Here is a 19,826-nt window from a genome sequence, read left to right on the forward strand (position 1 = left end):
AGAAGAAATTGATATGATTGGATGAAGAATTCTATTTTATTGTGTTTTTCTTTTTAAATTTTTTAATATAATTTTTTTGCACTTTTTGTGGTATTTTTGAACGGGAAAAGGTGAGCATGCACCGACGCGGTTTACTTTTTTGTTAGAATGGCAACACGGAGTGGAGGGTGTTTTTGTCATTTTACTCTTGTTAAAAAAGAATTAATCTTTGAATATATAGTTAATTTGAGGTTAATTAACTATTTTTTTCATCAATTAATATATTCTAAAATAAGATTCTTTAAAAATTCAAATATTTTTGTTGCATTAATAATAATATCATACGGACCACTAACTTATTAGAAATTAGGTTAGAAGCAAATTAATAAACATAAATTCCAAAACCCTAATAGTCAATGGTTTATTCCTCTTTTTCCCCATCAAACTCACTTTTTCCTAAAAAAAAAAAAAAAAAAAAATCAGAAAAGTGCAACTGTTTTCAAATATAGCAAAAGGGCTGCATTTGGTGTATATTTATAGACATGATGGAGCTGTATAATTTTGTGTGAATTATTAATTTAAATTTGAATTTTGTCGGACTCGGATCAAACATGAATTTAAGATTTTTTTTTTTTTATGTTATTAGAAATTTAGGATTAAGTTTGGGGACATTTTCGTCAAATCCCCACACCAGGTCCCATTTTCAAACATTGTTGTTATTCCCTTTTCAAATCTTAAACAGTGTTTTGAGGACTTTTTCGTTAATATTTTTAATTATAAATTTTAGAGAAGGGCATTTTGGGTATTTTTCTATCATATGCGCATAATATATGGAGATAAAATGATAAATTATACGTTTTCAATAATAGCATTTGACCATAGTATAAACACCACAAAATCACGACTGAGTGTCGTAATATACCCATATAAAATGACGAGCTGTGCCCCAGCTCATACTTAAATGGGCTTCAACTCATTGTGATTAGGGTATTTGGAAATAAAAGTAAAAAAATGAAACGAAAATTAAGAATGAAAATATGTTCGTTTATATGTATTCTCATTGAAAGTATATTAATTTAATAATATAAAATTAATTAGTCCATAACATACTCATTTCACACAAAAATCTAAATAAAATTAAAACTACATATTTGCAATGATCTGAAGAGAAGAACTGATTCAAATGAGAATTTGGACATAAAAACTAGAAGAATAAATAACAAGATTTAGGTCCTCAAAAAATCAAATGTGTATATACCAATTTCAAATCAAAATCATTTATTTTAACTCTAAAGGGTTGTTGCAGATAGCTTATCATTTGATCCCACAATCAAGAATGAAAGAGTACCCTAACAATCAGGGAAAATCCATTCTCCATTCCAACAATCTTTATACTACAATCACCTACCCCTCCTCTAAATCCAACCAAAAATTTTCGCACTGTACGCTTTGCATACTGTGCACATTTCTCGTTCCACAGACGATCGAGCCATGTGTTGTGCATTTTTGCTTTCAAAAAATGAAGCCCGGAACCTATTCACACTAGAATACTGCAGTAAAAACATTACCAAGATTCTACGTCTTGAAGCGTTGAAAAAGATTAAAGACACCTAGAGTTTCAGCCCGGCCGTTGATCGCTAGAGGTCAGCTTCAGCTGTTAACTGCAACTATGTACAAAGAGTCGGCTAGGCAAATTACACGGGAAGATTATCCAAGTGGTAGCCGTCAAAGCCAAAATCTGTTTCTGCGGGTACAATGCCTTCTTGCTGCTGTAATTAAGAATTTCTTTCATTAGCGAACAAATAAGGTTATCTTGAAAGCTATGATGCACAAAAGTAGAAATGAAGCAGCCAACCTGCTTGAGAAGTGCACTCATGAGGTCGTCCTGGCCAAACTGATCAGGAAACGGGCCATTCTGGAAGCCCATGTCAGGTAGTCTTTCAGCCTTAATTCTTAAGGCATTATCAGGAAGAGACGAGGTAAGCGCCTGGCTAAGGTTCGCTGTATTGACAACTCCGTCGGCAGCTGAGAATGCTGTCTTATTAACAGATGGAATCCCAATATGTCGATCAGACAAAAATCCAGGTTGAACTAAAACCGATGGTGCAACATCCAAGCGGCCTTGTAAATTCGTATGTTGAGGAGCTTCAAAGTTTGATCCAACACTTTGCAAGCCCCAATCCTCCGTTCTGTTCTGGTTTAGCTCGTTGAAAACATCATAGTTAGGCATGAAACCTCTATTTCCTTTCATTTCTGAGTTAAAATCTTCTTGGAGCATCCCTTTAGTGGCTAGAGTCGGGATTCCTGAGTTACCCACAAGTGAAAAGCTATTCCCTGGCAACTCTGCCCGCTGACTCCTTGAAAAATCTACTACAGCCGAGGGCTGGGAAACAGAAGCATATGTCGGTCCGTGAACATTATCGATCCCATTCCGGCCCAAGAGAGCACCAGGAATTGCCTGGGACAAAACCGGTTGACCCACAGAAGATGGAAGATTCAAGACATGGCTTCCACCAACTTCATTCAAAATTTGGGTCCTCGACTGTGGTTGAACCATCTGTGTCAATAACGAGTTGCTTTGACTCGACTGGGAGTGGATGTGCCTGTTCATGTTACTAAACGGCTGTGCAGATTGGTGCAAAGCAGCAAGCTGTTTTGAATCCATATTTGTTGGGATTCCATGAAGTAAATTCACTTGCTTAGTACTATTGTTATGCTGTTGCTGCCCATCCACAAACCTAATCTTCGGGCTCTCAAAGCTGAAAATGTTTCTTTGATCAACCATGGGAACAGATATGGCAGACTTGTTCGTAGCTCTACCAAGTGCTGCGGCCTGGATTGTGGCAAGACTTTGTGGCGGGAGTTGACCAGAAGAAGCAAGAGCTTGAAGATCAAGACCATTGAGTGCAGTCATTGGCCCAAAGGTCGCATCAGAGGGCCCCATAAAAGAGTTTCCAAGTCCATTCTGGTGCTGTCCGCTCAACCGTCTAAGATAAAGACGATATTTCTGCATAAAACAGTGTCAAGTTAACTTTAAATCAATATAGAGGAGGTCTCTACAAAAAATAACTAAATATTAATAAGTCCAAGATATCAAGAATTCAGAAAGGTTGTTCAGTACATTAATTTGGAAAAAGGAAAACAAAGCTAGAAATCAACCTGAAGGTGGCTCGCAACATTCTCTCTTGTAAGTCCAGGGACGTTCATTAATTCCAGGATTTTCTTAGGTACGGCCTCTGGAATTCATGCACAGAGTTGGAGCATAATGAATACAAGTTCTATAAACATTCATGCAAGGAAACTCAATCATATACGAAGGCAGGCAACAGACATCACATTTTCCAAATCAGTAAAAATGAACCTAGATTCAGTATTATTCGTGTCAATTCAACAAAAAGTAAAATACAAGAAATGCAACCATAAGTCATATCTTTTGGGGCAATAACATGTTCTAAGTGGGATGTTTTCCAGATATACTTGCGAGTTGTCTTGTTCTTATCATTATTTCTGATGACAGTAACTTAGGCATCCGAAATAAACAGCAGAAGGATCTCTGAGAACCACGGCGTTTAATTTCCAGATCTCTCATATATGCATCAACTCAATAGAAACAATAAAATCAGCTCGGTTTTTAGGTACATGTAGTTGTGATTTTGTTTTGATTATTGTATCAAGTTGAACTAGTTTTAGTTCTCAATTAAGATCCTTCATAAGTAGGCCTTCAAGAAGGGACAGATCTTTCCACCATGAAAGTTCTTATTACTGGCTTTCAAGGGTTTCCTCTAACTTTGATGTTCAGGAACAAAATATAATTGGAGAATGCTAGAGAACTTCACCATATCTAGAGCTAGTATTTTTCCCCCCCGAGATGTTTCCAACTGGGCTTCTTTATGCTCTTAATATGCAGTTTCTGTTCCCCGGACCAACAATTCGTTGCATTGAAAATTATGATAAACTTGAAAAACAAGGCACTTCAGAGGAACTAACAAATAGTTACTAGTTTTTCCAACTATGGAAGGTACCAGCAGCAAATAAACATGAAATGCAAGAGCAAAGGCCAAAAGATACATACTGTCAATTCCAAGTTGATTAACAGCAGTTACAAATTGTTGATGGAGCTCGACCGACCAAACGACCCGTGGTTTTTTCAATGTAGATGAATCATCCCTTTCCTCCGCTTCATCTTCCTCATCCTTCCTTTTCTTGGAACTTTTCCAATTCCCTTCATTAGCAGATGAGGAGTAATCAACATCTTCAGATGGTTTTTGCTGCCGTTCTCCCTCTTCCACACTTCCTGATTGTTCAAAATCCTTTTCCCTCCACTCATGCTTCTTTTTTCGAACCACGTGCTGCCATATGTTCTTCAATGCCTCCATGCGAACCGGTTTTATGAGATAGTCACAAGCACCGTGAGTAACACCCTTCATCACAACATTTTTGCTATCATCCGCCGACATCACTAAGCAACCACAAGAAGAGGAATTAGAAAAACGCAAGACTTTGAAAACCCACAAGAACTAAAAAGGTTACTACTTACTGATGACTGGGAGGTCCATCTCGAGTCCAACATGCTCTAGAAGTTTAAAACCATCCATGTCCGGCATGTGGACGTCGCTAATAACAATGTCAAAGCCATCTTTATTATCCCTAAGTAGCTTCAAAGCAACCTCTGCTCGACTACATTTGGTAACTGAAAATCTCAAACAAAGAGAAAAAGATTATTCACCTAAAAAAACCTATGAACATAGCATGTACAACCAGCCTATTAAATGTAGATTTACCACTAAAAACTATGTTAAAATACGTAGAAAATCAAAGAATTTCAAGTAATGCAATGAAACAGAACAGCCCGTATCATCATGATTTAGGATTTCTATTTTCTACACAAGATCTACAAGTCAACCATCCAGCTTTCTGATTTGAACTGTCCCTTCTCCTCTCTTTCAAGAATTTGAATGATTTCCCAAACTCCATACTTCCTCTAGCCAATCACACGATCAAGATTACCCATACGCAATAGCTAAAAACATCAAGCTCTGATGTAAGATCTATTATGCATCAATACATACATATATATATAAATAAAACACAAGTCTATAAAAACACATGAAGATTTAAACCTTCTAATAACAAAATAAACTACCAAAAACCAGAGAAAGACAATTTCTTATGAACAATAAGGTCTGACAAACACACACGCAGACACACACACGGATTTATTACCTTCATAGAGGCAACTCCTAAGCATCTTCTCCAAGATCCTCAGACAAGTGGGGTCATCATCCACAACAAGCACTCTGAGACCCGCCGGAAACTGGTCGGAAACTCCGTCGCCGGACTTCCAGGAAGCACTTGAACTAGTAAAAGACATGGGATTCACTCCAAGATTCATCTTTTCCCTTCAAAATTCACTGAATATAACCTAATATTCGCATGCAACTGACATAACCCAGATGGGAAATATGCGGAAAATCATATGTTCTCAGCTGCTTCCAGCACAAATTTTATGCAGACAAATGAAAATCCAAGGAAACAAATACAAAGAAGTGGGTCTTCAAGATTTAAGTTTACTTTCTTGTTTTTATATGGATTTTTGGGGAGGAAGAGCAAAAAGGGAAGATGAGGAACTGAAGTTGCTGCTTTTTATATATGAGATGAGATGTAAGACATTGATGAATCAGTTCTTCTTTTTCTTGATTTTTGGGGAATTTTATTTATTTATTTAGCGTTAAATTTATTTATTTATTAATTTGACAGTGGGCCATTTCGTCAAGTGTGGATCCAGCTCACCTTTGAGCTTAACTAACCCCACGCCAGCCAATTTTTCATTTTTTTTTAATAAATTAATTATCATCTCACTCAATTCTTACAAGCATATAAAAATATTAATGAAAAAAAAATTATATAAAAAAATTATAAATTATAAAATATAAAAACGTGTGTTCTCCAATAGTAGAAGATGGGGTTTCAGTAACTTAGAAGTTGAAGAGAGAGAAAGAAGAGGGAGGGAGCTTGAAGACCTCTAAAAATATAGAATGGTATTTTTGGTATTTACAAATTTTTTAAGGGTATAGTTGAAAATTCAAAAAAATTAGTGTTGCGGTGTAAGTAACTGCTCTTTACGAGTTAAAATGACCTTTTTTTTATATAGTATAAATATTAAATATATTTATTTATTTGCAAAAATCTAAAAATGACATAATTTAAAATTGAAAAATAAATCCTTTTTATGGTAAATTTTTGTCAGAAATTTTTATTAAAAGAATTTTATTACCATAATAAATTAGTAATTAAAATACAATTTAGTTACCATTATTTGAAAGATTTCATTGCATTAAAAAACTAGGAAATTAAATACAATTTTGGCTACCATAAATCCAAGATTTTCTTGCCTTATTTAAAATACAATTTATTTACCATAATTTCAAAGATTTTTCTTCCCTAAATAATTTACTTTTTCCTTATTTTTTTTCCATGTTTCACTTTTCTATAAATGTTTTCCATGTTTTTTTTATTTTCGGAATTTAAGATAAAGGTTTAGAATTTAAAAAAAAAATTATTAATTACTTTTAAGAATGATTAATACTCGTATACATGACAAACTCAAATACGTGTGCACAACTAATTATATAATATATATATATATTAGTTGGATAAATAAAAAAATAGAAAAAAAATACGAGAAATTGCTGGAAAAAGAGGTCTCTTAAATAAATTTGAGAATGTGAGTTTGAGTCTCACTGGATGTGTGAGTATATATTTTATTTTATATGAGTCTATTATAATTTATTACATAATTTTTTATTATATTAATATATTGATTGAACTGATATATTATTCAATTATTTAATTTATTAAAAGACATAATCACAGCTTAAAAAAAAGAAAAAAAACTTTGTCAAAATCATATTTTTTGCATTAATTTTATTTTACACTAACAGATGATATTGATTTATCATGACTTTTAAATTATAATTATTTTTTAAAAAATCAATTTTTTTTGTAATGAACGTCACGGACAAAATTACATATATATTTTTTAAAAAAAAACAATAGTCATAAATTACAATATAGTATGACAACAATGCTTAAAAATCCTTGAGCATTTAATGACACCAATCATGGAGAATTAAAATAATTAGTAGTACAAAGTTGTGGTAAATACATCACCAAAGTAAATTCCTACAAACCTATAAACCCTTTGTTATTACACGGAATCTGGTGTCAATTGAAGTTAACACGTTCTTACTATATTTCCCACCCATAAATTAACGGTCTACCCCACGTTGAGGAACTGCACTGTCCTGATAAAAGGATAAAATACGACGGTCTTTTTTAAAATTTGTTATAATTATAATTTTTTTTTTATTATTAAAAAAATTATAAATACTTTTTGAAATTTAACAATCATATAACAAATACCCCTTACAATGGACTATCACGAATGGGTATTAGATGAGCTTATAAATCTATTTTTAAAATAAATTATTTTGAGATTTGTTATAATTATAAGTACGCTCTCTTTGTTTGAAAAAATTACAAATACTTTCTGAAATTAATAATCGTCTACTAAATATTTGGCGTGACAATAGAGTATAAAATGTATTTAATTTTTCAAACGACGAATTATATATATAATTATGAGGAATGTGGTAGAAATATTTGTAATTTATCTTAATAAAAATAATAATAAATAGAAAAAGAATGTGTGGGTAATTAGGTGTTAAGCACATGGGTGTATTCCATTAATGAGATTGTCACCAATTGCATGTGCATTTATTGCCTTTTTTTCTCCCACTTTCTTTAGATTGGGACAAGGGGTAGATGTAGATGTAGACGTAGGGGTAGAGCCTCACCCTCACTACTTTTATTTTATTCTATTTAACTTTTTGATAAATTATAATAATAATAATAATAACAATAATAAGGATAAATTACAACGACCTCTTCTAAGATTTAGCATAATTACAAATACTCCTTCATTGTTTAAAAAATTATAAATACCCCCCTAATGTTTGACGAAATTATGTAATCTTTGAATGGAGGTATGAAATTGTCAATTTTGCCTTTGCTGTATTTTTCTTTTCTTCATTAATTTTAATTTAAAAAACTTATAAAAAAAATCAAACGGGATGGATGAAAAAATTTTAAAAATTATAAAAAATTCACTTAGTCCAAAAGAAAATAAATAAAATTATAATTTTTAATCTACAATTGCATGTTGGTCATTTCACAATAAAAAATAGATAAAAACCTGACATATTGGGCTAAGTGTTAGATGCTCGTTACGCACAACGAGGAAGTATTCGCAATTATGTCAAATGTCAAGGGATGTCATTTTAATTTACCCTAATTATAACAATAATATTATTATTATTATTATTATTGGATCTTTACAAGCGGTCAAGAGTGGGATTGGTCCAATGTACCTCAAACTTCCTACAATGACATGTGATTATTGTATTCTACCAATGGTGTATCAAATGTGAGAATGTCCACTCTTGCTTTCAATTCAATCCTTTATTCTTCAAATTATTAGACAAATATGTATTATTATTCTTGTTCAAAATATACACTTTATTTTAAAATATTTTCTCATAGTTTGAAAAATTACAATTACCCCTGAAATTGATGGTCGTTTAACAAATACCCCATTTTGACAGCCCACTTTAAGAAGTATTTGTTAGACGATCGCTGATTTTATTGAAACTTTTTTTGTAATTTTTTTTATAATAAAAAATATTGATAATTATAACTTATATCAAGGGAGTCCTTTATAATTTACCATTTGTGCTATAATAACAATTTGAGCCAATTAAGAGGAATTCTTTTTAAAAAATAATAATAAACTAATTATTAGAAAAATGATTTCACCTTATATAAAAAAGGAAAGCAAGGGTGTTTTGTTGCACTCGTCGTAGAGTAACATAGACTCACAGGGTAGAAACTAGTACATAAAAAGACAAGAAAAAGCAGATTACGGCGCCGTTCAAGGCTGTTTGTTAGCTTACACGACGGCAGCAAAGACAGTGGTAAATGATAACTTTTGCATTGAATTTTAGACCATTTTGCCCTCCCCACTTGCTCATAAAGACACCTAACTCCCCCAACCATTTAAAGTTAATGAATATATTATCATCACATTTCTGACAAATAAAAAGCTTTTTTCTGTAATTTCGCTTTCTTTCATGCTTGAAAATCTTTCTTGTTTCCTATGAACCCCTAAAAAGAATTATCCACAAACCATATATATGCATAAAATAATATTTTTTAAAAAACTATAATATTAATTTTAATAAAATATTATAATGAACCCTACTTTCGCAGCGGGACATATAAGTGATTACAGAGCAAAAACAATTATAACAATAAGATCGACGATGTTGAATCCACATGAGTTGCAAACAGTTGGATTCTATATGATTACGTCATCATGTATCGTTGGATTTTACTATTACTTTTACAATTGACGGCATTTGTGTCCCGCTCTAAAATTTTATTTCAATAAAGATTACTCGCGTAATTATTCAAATTTAGAAAAGAAAAGGGGGGGGGGGGATAAATTACATTGACACCCTATAAAATTATGCCAAAATTCACCAACGCTTTATGTTTTTTTTTAAATTACAGCTGCGCCCTCTGAGGTTATAATTGTAATTACAACTGCACTCCTTATTTAAAGACAGAACTTATACAAACACCCTGAAAAAAATATTATACTGACACCCCTATAGGGGTGCAGCTTTATTTTGTAAAAAATTAACCTAATTTCATTGGGTGTTAATATAATTTATCGAGAATGATTATTCAAGAGAAAATGTAACTTTTATTAGTATATTTTTTTTAAAAAAATAAAAAAGAAATAAAATGGAAAACAAGAATTATACACCTACATCATGTGAAAGTAGTTGTAAAGCACTACCCCAAATTGACAAGTGTCCCTCATAATTTGGAGCTTGAGAGTTTTAAGTGGGAATCAATTTTTGTCTTTGTGTTTTGTCCTTATGAGGATGGTGGAATGTTGCTTTTTAGTACTCAAATCCATTATCCAAAAATATATGTTTTTTTTTATAATATTTAGGAAATTATAGTCGTGTTTGCTATTGCGCCACTCTCTCATAGTTGAACATCGCTTTCACTATTGTTTCTATTTTTTGGGAAGAAATCGCTTTCACCAATACCAAACCATAACTATATAGAGTTTGAAGAAATGATAGTATTGTACCTCTAAATGAAGCCAATTTGGCCACTCCAAGAAATTGTGCTTCATGGTCCAAAACCCACTACCAAAACTAAATGGACTTTGAGAGGGTTATTATAGTAATTTACTTTATAATATATTAATTTTTTTCATTTTAAATTATAAAATTCTTGTCTTTTCCTTAAAAATACATATAATAATTACCAATATAATTAATCCCACTCAATTCATGTACTGCGTAAAATATTTAAATAAATTTTATTATAAATATTTAAATATTATTTTCTAACGTAAGCACGGTCGAGATTGGATACAAGGACCTCAGCGACAACAAGTTTAGTTTCTTGATGCTTAAACAATTAGGATTAGCAAACACATACAAAAAAAGGCTCGATACAGAATTTTTTCGTCCTATTTGTTATTCAGACAACTTTCTTATCCACCATAGCTAGACAAAAAGCGGCAAGCATAAAACGGAGGAATTGAAGCAATTTGTTGTCTCAACCTTCGCCACGGCTCCATTAGGTCATCATCCACTCCAATTCCGACTCTAACCTCAACCCATACAACTTTGAAAAATAAGAAGCATGATCGAACAAATAATTTATTTTTTTTTAAAAAAGACACTCAAAATTTAAGTCAAAAGATCAAGAAATTCACGGGTCGTACTAAATAGCAGGATTATTCGACTCTTACAAATTCACACTGTACATGATATAACATTTATTGTGAACCCTGTATCATATATGATGCAAATATTTTTATTCTTGCTTTTATTTTTTTTTCTCTCTATGCAATAATTACCAAATTGTACTTTATAGCCCGCCCCCCCTAACTTCTAGATATTCACAAAAGTAACTAAAAAAATAAACAAAATTGGTAGCCTCAAAAGCAAGTGTCAATTTCCACAACACCCTAATTAGTACAACCCAAACATTTGAAACCGTTATGGGCAAAATTGTCCTAACAAGTGATGATGATAATGATGATCATCCATCAACAAACCCTTTCACCTTCTTTTTACATCATTAATCATTTGTTTTTTTCACTTTGTACTATGTTTTTCTTTTAATCATATGTTTGTTTTCATCTTTCAATGGAAAAAGGGATGTTGGGTTTTTTTTAACATATATTTTAATAAAATAAATAATAAATAATTATTATTGTTTTGTTGGAGGGTGTGAGAGTAGATGCTTTTAAGGAGAAGGGAATATGCCCATGCAAATGCAGATGCAAACCAGAGAGTAGGGAGTGTCACGCGCGAGATTGGGGAGTGCCTCCACCCAATTAGGAGCCTCCACGTATATTTTTGACTTATGTATTAATTTTTATCTGATTAAACCTTAATTCTTGACGTTACTTAACTAATTATAGAAATCCTAACCCGACACAATAAGATGGGCTTGTGGAGGGTATACCATTAAACCATGATTGAAAGGTTACTTATTGAAAAGATGAAAAAAAAATTGGTTTTTTATTTTTATTTATTTTTTGTAATAGTGTTGTAAATCATTAAATTATTTAAAATAACTATCAATTTTCTTCTTTTTAGGAAATTGATAATCAACGGAATTTAGAAATTGTGAGTTCGGGTTCTACGAACATAAATATATAGTTTATTTTGGTATAATTTAATCTCAAAACTGATTCTGAAAAAATGACGAAACAATATAGAAATAATAATTATATTTACATCTCATGGTTTATGGTCTGTTTAAATATATCACTTCTGTCTTTTGTATAATTATAGGAATCATTCCTAACAATCAAAAAGCAGGGATAATTTGTGTAATAATGTTGAAGTTTATGGGGTGTGCATGTGTAATTTTTCAAAAATAGGGATGGTCTGTACAAATCATATTGATGTTTCTGAGGAGGAGTTGTGTAATTATTCAAAAAGTATGAGTGGTTTGTGTAAATAATGTTAACGTAGCTAGTAGGGATGGCAATTGGACCCGATTTTTGGAGCGCCACCCCGGACTTGGCGGGTTTGGTACTCATGTTATTGGGTCCAGGGTGGGTTACGGGTTTTGTACTGAACCCGTCCCAGTTTATTTTTTTTAATATTTTACATTATTTATTTATTCATATGTAATACATTATTAATAGAGAATTATGATATTATAGGTAAGTTTTGAAATAATTTTGCATATATCCAACTCTATATATGAAACACAAAAAAAAAAATAGTTGAATTTATTATTGATATTATATCATTTATTTTACATAAAAAAAATTATGTTAAATTACCTAAAGTTACAATGATATTTAGTATTACTTATAAAAAATTAATTGAATATAATATTTGTATTAATTATACAATTCATTTTAAATAAAAAACTATATTAAATAACTAAAATTAAATTGATATTATGTAATTTTAAAAAAATAAAAATTTAAATCAGGTGTGACAGGTCTCGGGTCCAAACAAACCCGTCCCGTTGCCATCACTAGTTTCTGATAGATATATGTATAATTTTTCATATGATAGAAATGGTTTGTATAAATAGATCATAAATTAGGAAATTAATGTAAATATAATTATTTCTAAAAGAAATATATTTTCACTCGAAACTCATATTTAACCAATTTAAACGCAAACCCGACAAACACAAATTAATGAATGAGAAAAAGGTTGGCCCTGAGCAAATAATCCCACGTTTAAAAAGAGAAGATTCGTAAGTGGTTGAGGCAAAGAAATCAACGGCTTTCAACTGTTCTTCTTTTGTCTGAGAATAAAGCTTCCCAAACTGCACATCCACAACAACCATTTCTTCTATGGTTTTGATACCAATATGCTACTCTACATCTTATGCCTTTTTCCCAAGAGGGATGCTTTCTACTTATTAGTTTTCCCCCAAATTTCCCTCACACTCTTATCTACTACAACCCTAATTAACATTTAGGGTTGTCGCTACCGATCCAACTCAAATTACATGTAGGGTTTTCGAAATAAATTATAATTTCAGTCCTGTAAGTATAAAAAAACAACAATTTTAGTTCTGTAAGAATCTATTTTGGTAATTTTGTTCGATGATTGTAAAAATTTCACACATTGAGGCTAAAAAATGGATGAACTTTACTAAAACAGTTGAAAAAGTCCACCCACTTGAGCTAATTGTCTGCATGTTACGTGTACTTTTTCTGTCATTTTGTCTTCAATGTGAAAATTTTTTAAGATTACAAGATAAAATTACCAAAATAGATTTATACAATACTAAAATTGCAATTTTCCAAAGGTTGTCATGTAGTTGAACTAAAATCGATATATATATATATATATATATATATAAGACGAGCCTAGAATATTCTTGTCGTTTAAATGGGGCAGTGGATTACCAACCACATTGAAAATTTTCTGTCACACATTGATATTATTTATACTAATGTGTGATTGACACGTGTTCTTTTTTAAAAAATAGAAAGTATAAAATTAAATTAAATTATAATTTAAAAGTGACGTTATATAGTATACATGATTAGAAGATTTTTTTTTGGGTTTTAGTTATATTGTTTTTTATATTCTAAAATCTTAAAATAAAATAATAATTTTCTTTTCAAATTGACCCATTTTCAAAATTAATCAAAATTCATATATATATATAAAAGGTAAACCAAACAGAGCCTTATTAAACTTGCATGTCATTCCCTACAACGGCCGCAGCCCCGACATCTTGTACCCATTCTGGGTTAAATCCGGACCGCAGTTAGAGTGTCGACATCTGGTATGGGCCCCCCACTCAAAACAGCAGCTATGTAGACTACAGCACGAAAAGCCAATAAGGTACGGAGTTGATGGGCCAACGCGAACAAGTACTTGGGTTGGGCCCCAGCCCATGCATTTATTAGTGGGCCCATCGTTCGTGCGCTTCTATCTCACGTCCCTCTCACTACACACCTTATTTCTTTTTCCCTTTTTTGTTTTCTTTTCCACAAAGTGATGAGGAAAAATAGGTCAAATGCACACCTTTGTTGTTCTCCTTCGCCGCTATCTTCTACCATATTTTGGTTATACGTATCCAAATTTAGTAATATTATAATTATCGAAGGATCTTTAAAAAAAAAAAAATTAAGACAGAACTAATTTATAAAACAGTGTACTAATACTATGATGTTTAAGAGAAACGTTTAAAAATAAAGTGTAATGTGGATTGATAAAATATTAAAATACAAGTGGAAATGAATGTGAAGTGCAAAAAATGAGCAGGAAGCTTGTAGCCTTATTGTTAACCCGAGAGCAAGAAATGTGAGAGTGTTAATGAATCGAATACCATTAATGATTGCACTGTGTCCTCTATTTATAGGTTGATCTGGAGGCAAATTTGAAAATAACTGTGGCATAAGATATAACTTTTGCAAGTTAGGTGAGTTAACTAACTAAAAAAAGAAAAATGAATCGAAATTTGGACTTATCTGAATGAAAATATGGCCGTTTGAACAAGTCATTCCAATTAAACCGAGTTCTACGAAATCTGCCTGTTGTTGACAAGCCACCCGCTATAGATCTAGAGAGAGTTTGCTGGAGATTTTTTAAAATGATGTGTCTGAAAATATTAGGTACGCATATGGCATGGAATCCCTGCTGCCTGATGGGTCATTTTGTTGCATTGGGCTTATTTTTAGACCTGCTAGGTGTATATGTAAGAATTATAGACTTGATATCTTATTATGGGCCATCGGAGTTAGACTCGTTGGGTTACTCAGCGGAGGACTAAGTCTTTTGATTTAGACCTTGAAAAAATGGTTGAAGGGATATCATCATGATTGAATATTTATGCAAAGGTATTATCTATTTTCGTTAGAGTTTCGTGAGTTTGAATGTTCTTAAATGGTGCTTACTCGATGATTAAGTCTTTTTGTCCTCAACTGATGCAAAAAGATAATATACATTCACCGTCACTATAAAATATATGCCTAAATAGGAGAGTAATTGATGATCACAAAGTACAGAATATTTTACGAAAGACAATTATTTTTATATTATTTCAAATGGGCTTCGAACACAAAATTTCAAAATAATAATAATCACTAAAACTTAATTTAACTGATTTACATGCAAGTATAGTTTTAATTATCTAAAAATTGAAAATTAGGATTACCGTATATGATCGATTGCAACTATCACGCCCCACATTGTCTAGAAGACGAGAGATTAAGACGACTTTAGATATAATTTTATAAATAAGCTCTTAAATTGTTTGAATAAAATAAGTACAGAGCTTGTAAAATATTAATAATGACAATTTGTTACTAAGGTCAATATTAAAGGAGTTATGACAAAGAAACTTTTAAATTTATTTAATGTGTAAAGAAATATATATTAATTATTTATATATTAATAAATAAAAAATATGTTTTATTAAATTTATTAAATAATTTAAAAACAAGTTAGATGTCAAAATAGAGTTGGATTCGCCACTTCTCACAGCACTTAAACCCTGAAATCTCCGTATCTCACAGCACGGCGGCGCGCCTCCAAGCTCCGTCGTCGCACCGGCAGCCTTCAAAGCTTCTTTGCCACCTCCGTCAGACCCCAAGCTCACTCCATCGTCTACACCGGCTACCCAACCATATATCAGGTGGTTTCCTCATTCTTCTCACGACAACTACCCGTCTCATTTCTCTTTTAAATATGTGATAAGCATTTCGATTGGGTCTTCTAAATGTTGTGCAAGTGATTATGATTGTATAACATTCATTATTGTGGTTTGTTGAGTGAAAATTTTCATGGCTGTTTGCAATTTGGAGTTTATGCCTTATTTTCTGTTAGGGTGTGTACGTGTATTTTCAATTCGTAGTTTACGACTGAAATTGTCTGTTGGTATAAAAAAATTATGTAATGCTTTGACCCAATGAAGAAGAAGAGATGAGAAAAGAAGTTGCCTAAGAGAACTTGGGGATGGGAAAAGAAAACTGATAAAATTTTACTCATAAGCTTCAAATGGTTTCCTAAGAGTACTTAAGGTTTCTCCCTGCAACACTATGCTGATTCAGCTTTTTGAAAAATAAAAATTAGAACATAATTTGGACTAAAATGGTCCCCCTAATCTAGAGCTTTTGCAGGCGGCTGAGTGTGTGTAGCAGCATGCTTTTCTGCAGGGAACTTGAGCCGAAAATCCTTATCTGTGCTGGTCTTTCTACCATCTTCTTATCGTTGTTGTTCTCTTCTTTTTTCTTTCTTCCTTATTTCTCCCGGTTCGCCATTGCCTTCTTTCTCTGTGTTCTCTTTTTTATTTTTCTCCTTTGTTCCTTCGTCTTTTTCTTTTCTTTCTATGAAACATAAAAGTTCCAACTTCCACCTGTTATTTATCTTTTGTTTCCCCTGAATTTTCTTTTTTTTTTTTTTTTTGTAACTTGTTGAGTTACTTGATAATTATTTTTCTTTGTGTAATTCTTTAATGTTATAACAATTTGCTTGCTGTACATAAATAAATTGTTGATTTTTCTTGCTGTATTTGTTAAATGTTAAAGTAAATTGTGAAATAAATGACTAATTGCAATACATATTTTTTTATGGTTATATACTTATATTATTTTTGTTGAATTTACTTTCTTAACCCAAGTTTTTTCTTGTCTTTATGTTTAACTAGTTGTGTATCATTGCTGTGGAAATATACTAATGGTGTAAAATATGAATACAAGAAATTATTTTTGCAAATTTGTGCTGTGCTTTGGAAGGGGCTCCAGGGAACCTCTGCACCAATGGGCACATGCGCTCTTAACAAATATGGTTGGCATCTAACATGTTAATGAATGCTTTCTGATATTTCATGTTTTCTTTTCCTTTATCTGATATTACTGAAAACCTCAAATCATGCACCAATCTGTATTCTGTCTATCATTCCTTACTGAGAAGAGAACAACTCATCTTGTAGCATAAGTGATTTATCCCTGAGGCAGTTGGAAAGGAAGGATGCCTCTTTATGACTGCATGCTTTTGTTGAAACCCAATGTAACGAAAGAGGCCCTTATGGATATGGTTTCAAGGGTAGGACAGCATGTTTACAGAAGAAATGGAGTATTGACTGATCTAAAGTCCTTTGGAACTGTTCAATTGGGTTATGGGATTAAGAAACTGGATGGACGATACTATCAGGTAGTACTTCTATTAATGCATTCTAAAAGAGATTTCATATATTATGTTTCTGCATTGTGCTATCCCTTTGGTTATGGATCATGCCATTTCGGATTTTTCAATTTCTTCATACTTCTCTATTTGAAATTGTGCAAAACTTTCATAGATTGAGACTTCATAGTTTTGAATAATTGGCTAGTTTTCTATAGTCCCTTGTATATACTCGTGATTATTGCCCTCATCATTGCAAACAGTAATAATCACCCTTGTCTTTTGCCTTGCACAACATATGGATTCTCATCCTCACTAATTGTATATAGTCCTTAATGGTGATTCAAGTTGCTAACTTGTTCTGGAGTTTCTCGCCACTTAATTGTGTGACAAGCAAACTGATGGAATTCTTTAGCTGGCACTCACTACTTTTCAGGTCTCTTATCTATCAAACCATACCTACACAGAAAGCCATTCCAAGGAGGATCTTTTAGGAGGAGAAAAAAGCTAGATTTTGGAACTTACTTTTATGTGAGAGACCCAGGATGAAGCCAACATTACGCACTGCTGTGGCTAGGTAATCCTTATGCTTTTCTCAACGTCCCCTTTACCAGGGCTGGTAACGGTAGTGTGGGTGATTGTGATCTCATGTAGGTCTGACTCATTTATAGCTATACTGCTTTTTCCAAGCAATAGTAGAGATTTGTACCATCTGCTGGACCTGCCCAAGCTTGGGGATATTAATTGTTAAACAGATTTCTTCTGATTGCTATTTGATGGTTCCTCTTGTCGCCATTTCTTTAAACCTGATGATAGTCTAAGCTTTTTCTCGGCATTGGGTTAAGCTAACTTTCCTTAGGCCTATTGGTAAATTCCATTAGTGCGGACATTAAAGGGTCTACGTGATGGGAAGTTTCTTCATCTATGGCGTTATATGGTCTTCCACGGGCGCATTGAAGTTCATGCCTGTGGTCTAACCACTTACTTATTTAAGCTATTTCTTTCTGGTAATTTTGGTCTTTACCTGGAGTAGTCTCACTACACTAGTTCTATCGATGCTTCACTAAACTGCATTCCTTGAATTCTGTTTTGTCTTTCCCTTTCCCTTCTTCCGCCCTCAAGCAAGATGGAAGAGTACTAATTGTACAGATTATTGATAAGTGTAGCATGCAGGGACAATTGATGCAGATGACAATGATGACACCACCCAGCTTCAACAGTGAGCTTTACTACCTGAACAAGGAAGACCGATTGCTGCGCTGGCTCTTGGTTAAACACTGTGAGATGAAATTTGGAATGGAATTTTTTGGCGAAGATGATGCTAAAAGTGAGCTAAGGAGTTTCAGGAGCAATTTGTATGATGATGAGAACATTGAAGAGGATGAGGAGGAGGACGATGAGCACGAAGGCGATGTGCAATCTGAAACAAAAGAAGGATGATGCAGCCACAGCATGTCTTTGTAGTTCTTTTTTTACTCTACCAGGCTACGACTGCAAGAACCAGTTCTATGATCAAATAAAGTATGTGACTGTTTCATAACGAGTGGGTTCAACAATCGTTAGGCATTTCATTGGAAAAGTAGATTTGGTTTTTAGCACAAGTATCTGTATAAGATACTTGAAACCTGACAGGATCAATTCTCTATTTCTGTGTTCATTTATGACGGTTTGTACTTGTTGGGTTCTATTTTTAGGATGTTTTTCTCTGTGAAAGCTAGGTAGATAAAGGTTTATGTTCTTGCGAGTTCTTTAATGTCCTGTATTAACATAAGACAAATAAAGATAAGATGTGCGGAACTGTATGTTAGGTGAAAAGTATAAGTCAGTATTTAAAATGTCTTTTACAGTCTTTGGAGTAGTGATAATCAAAGATAAACATAGCCACGTTCGTAAGACAAACCTTAATCAGTTGTAGTTACTTGTGTGGCAACCTGAACAGCACGGGTGAGTAGATGCAAATGAGAAATGTGGCATTCTACGTAGACGTCCCATGTTCAATTCATCTTTCTTAATACATGTTTCTGTTTTCATATCAAAGGGAAACCAACTCAAAGGAGAAACATTCCATCTCTCCAAAGGATTAAAATATCAATTACTCAGCTTCTGTAAATATATGTTTATTATTTTGTGTGAATTTATCAAAGAATGAGATTTAATTTCTTCCCTGGATACAACTTATAAGTTAGATAGCAAATTACAACTTTCATCCTATACCAGTTTTAGTCATTGATGGGTAGTAAATAATCTAAACACCTACACTTCACATATTACCAACTCAAAAATTCCTCCTTCTTTTCTTTACCTTTACAATGAAACTAGGAGATATTTATACTATACTAGTCATAAATGTGGGGGTGTATAAAATTAATTTATACTCTCGCCAACCACTAATTTGTGGGTACAATTTCCTATCTAGGGATAATCTAGTAACTTCATGATAACTCAAATGGTACGATTTTGATCTTTTGTCGCTTTTTATGGAAATGATTTAACCTTCTTTTTGAGTCGCACTTTGAATGATCTTCTGCAGTCACCCCAACTCCTAAATATTCTATTGAGTTCAAAATAAAAGTTAATAAA

The 19,826-nt window shown here is 32.5% G+C and overlaps 2 protein-coding genes across 7 annotated transcripts; one reads left to right on the forward strand and one right to left on the reverse strand.

Annotated features, from left to right (window-relative positions):
• Positions 1–1,204: 1,204 nt before the first annotated feature.
• LOC105156857 (two-component response regulator ARR2) lies at positions 1,205–5,654 on the reverse strand. Of its 2 annotated transcripts, none has more exons than XM_011073098.3 (6): positions 5,203–5,654; positions 4,517–4,669; positions 4,052–4,438; positions 3,139–3,215; positions 1,835–2,986; positions 1,205–1,745 (listed from the first exon to the last, which is right to left on the reverse strand). In XM_011073098.3, exons 1-6 carry the CDS (start codon positions 5,369–5,371, stop codon positions 1,674–1,676), a joined length of 2,010 nt encoding a protein of 669 aa, XP_011071400.1. In that variant the 5' UTR covers positions 5,372–5,654; the 3' UTR covers positions 1,205–1,673. The 2 variants fall into 2 exon arrangements, with proteins under 2 accessions (XP_011071400.1, XP_011071399.1); XM_011073097.3 differs by having other exon boundaries at positions 1,205–1,748; positions 5,203–5,653.
• A 9,921-nt stretch (positions 5,655–15,575) lies between these two features.
• Positions 15,576–18,959, forward strand: LOC105156859 (small ribosomal subunit protein bS6m). 5 transcript variants are annotated; one of them, XR_016064413.1, is made up of 3 exons: positions 15,576–15,759; positions 17,662–17,823; positions 18,420–18,559. XR_016064413.1 is itself a non-coding variant. In XM_011073099.3 (3 exons), exons 2-3 carry the CDS (start codon positions 17,094–17,096, stop codon positions 18,684–18,686), a joined length of 450 nt encoding a protein of 149 aa, XP_011071401.1. In that variant the 5' UTR covers positions 15,576–15,759; positions 17,056–17,093; the 3' UTR covers positions 18,687–18,959. The 5 variants fall into 5 exon arrangements, 1 of the variants encoding a protein (XP_011071401.1); XR_016064412.1 differs by having other exon boundaries at positions 17,683–17,823; XM_011073099.3 differs by lacking the exon at positions 17,662–17,823 and adding an exon at positions 17,056–17,276 and having other exon boundaries at positions 18,420–18,959.
• The last annotated feature ends 867 nt before the right edge of the window (positions 18,960–19,826 follow it).

The sequence above is a fragment of the Sesamum indicum genome, linkage group LG3 (genome assembly GCF_026168435.1).
Source record: "Sesamum indicum cultivar Baizhima isolate 11 linkage group LG3, ASM2616843v1, whole genome shotgun sequence".
In the NCBI taxonomy this organism is placed as follows: domain Eukaryota; kingdom Viridiplantae; phylum Streptophyta; class Magnoliopsida; order Lamiales; family Pedaliaceae; genus Sesamum; species Sesamum indicum.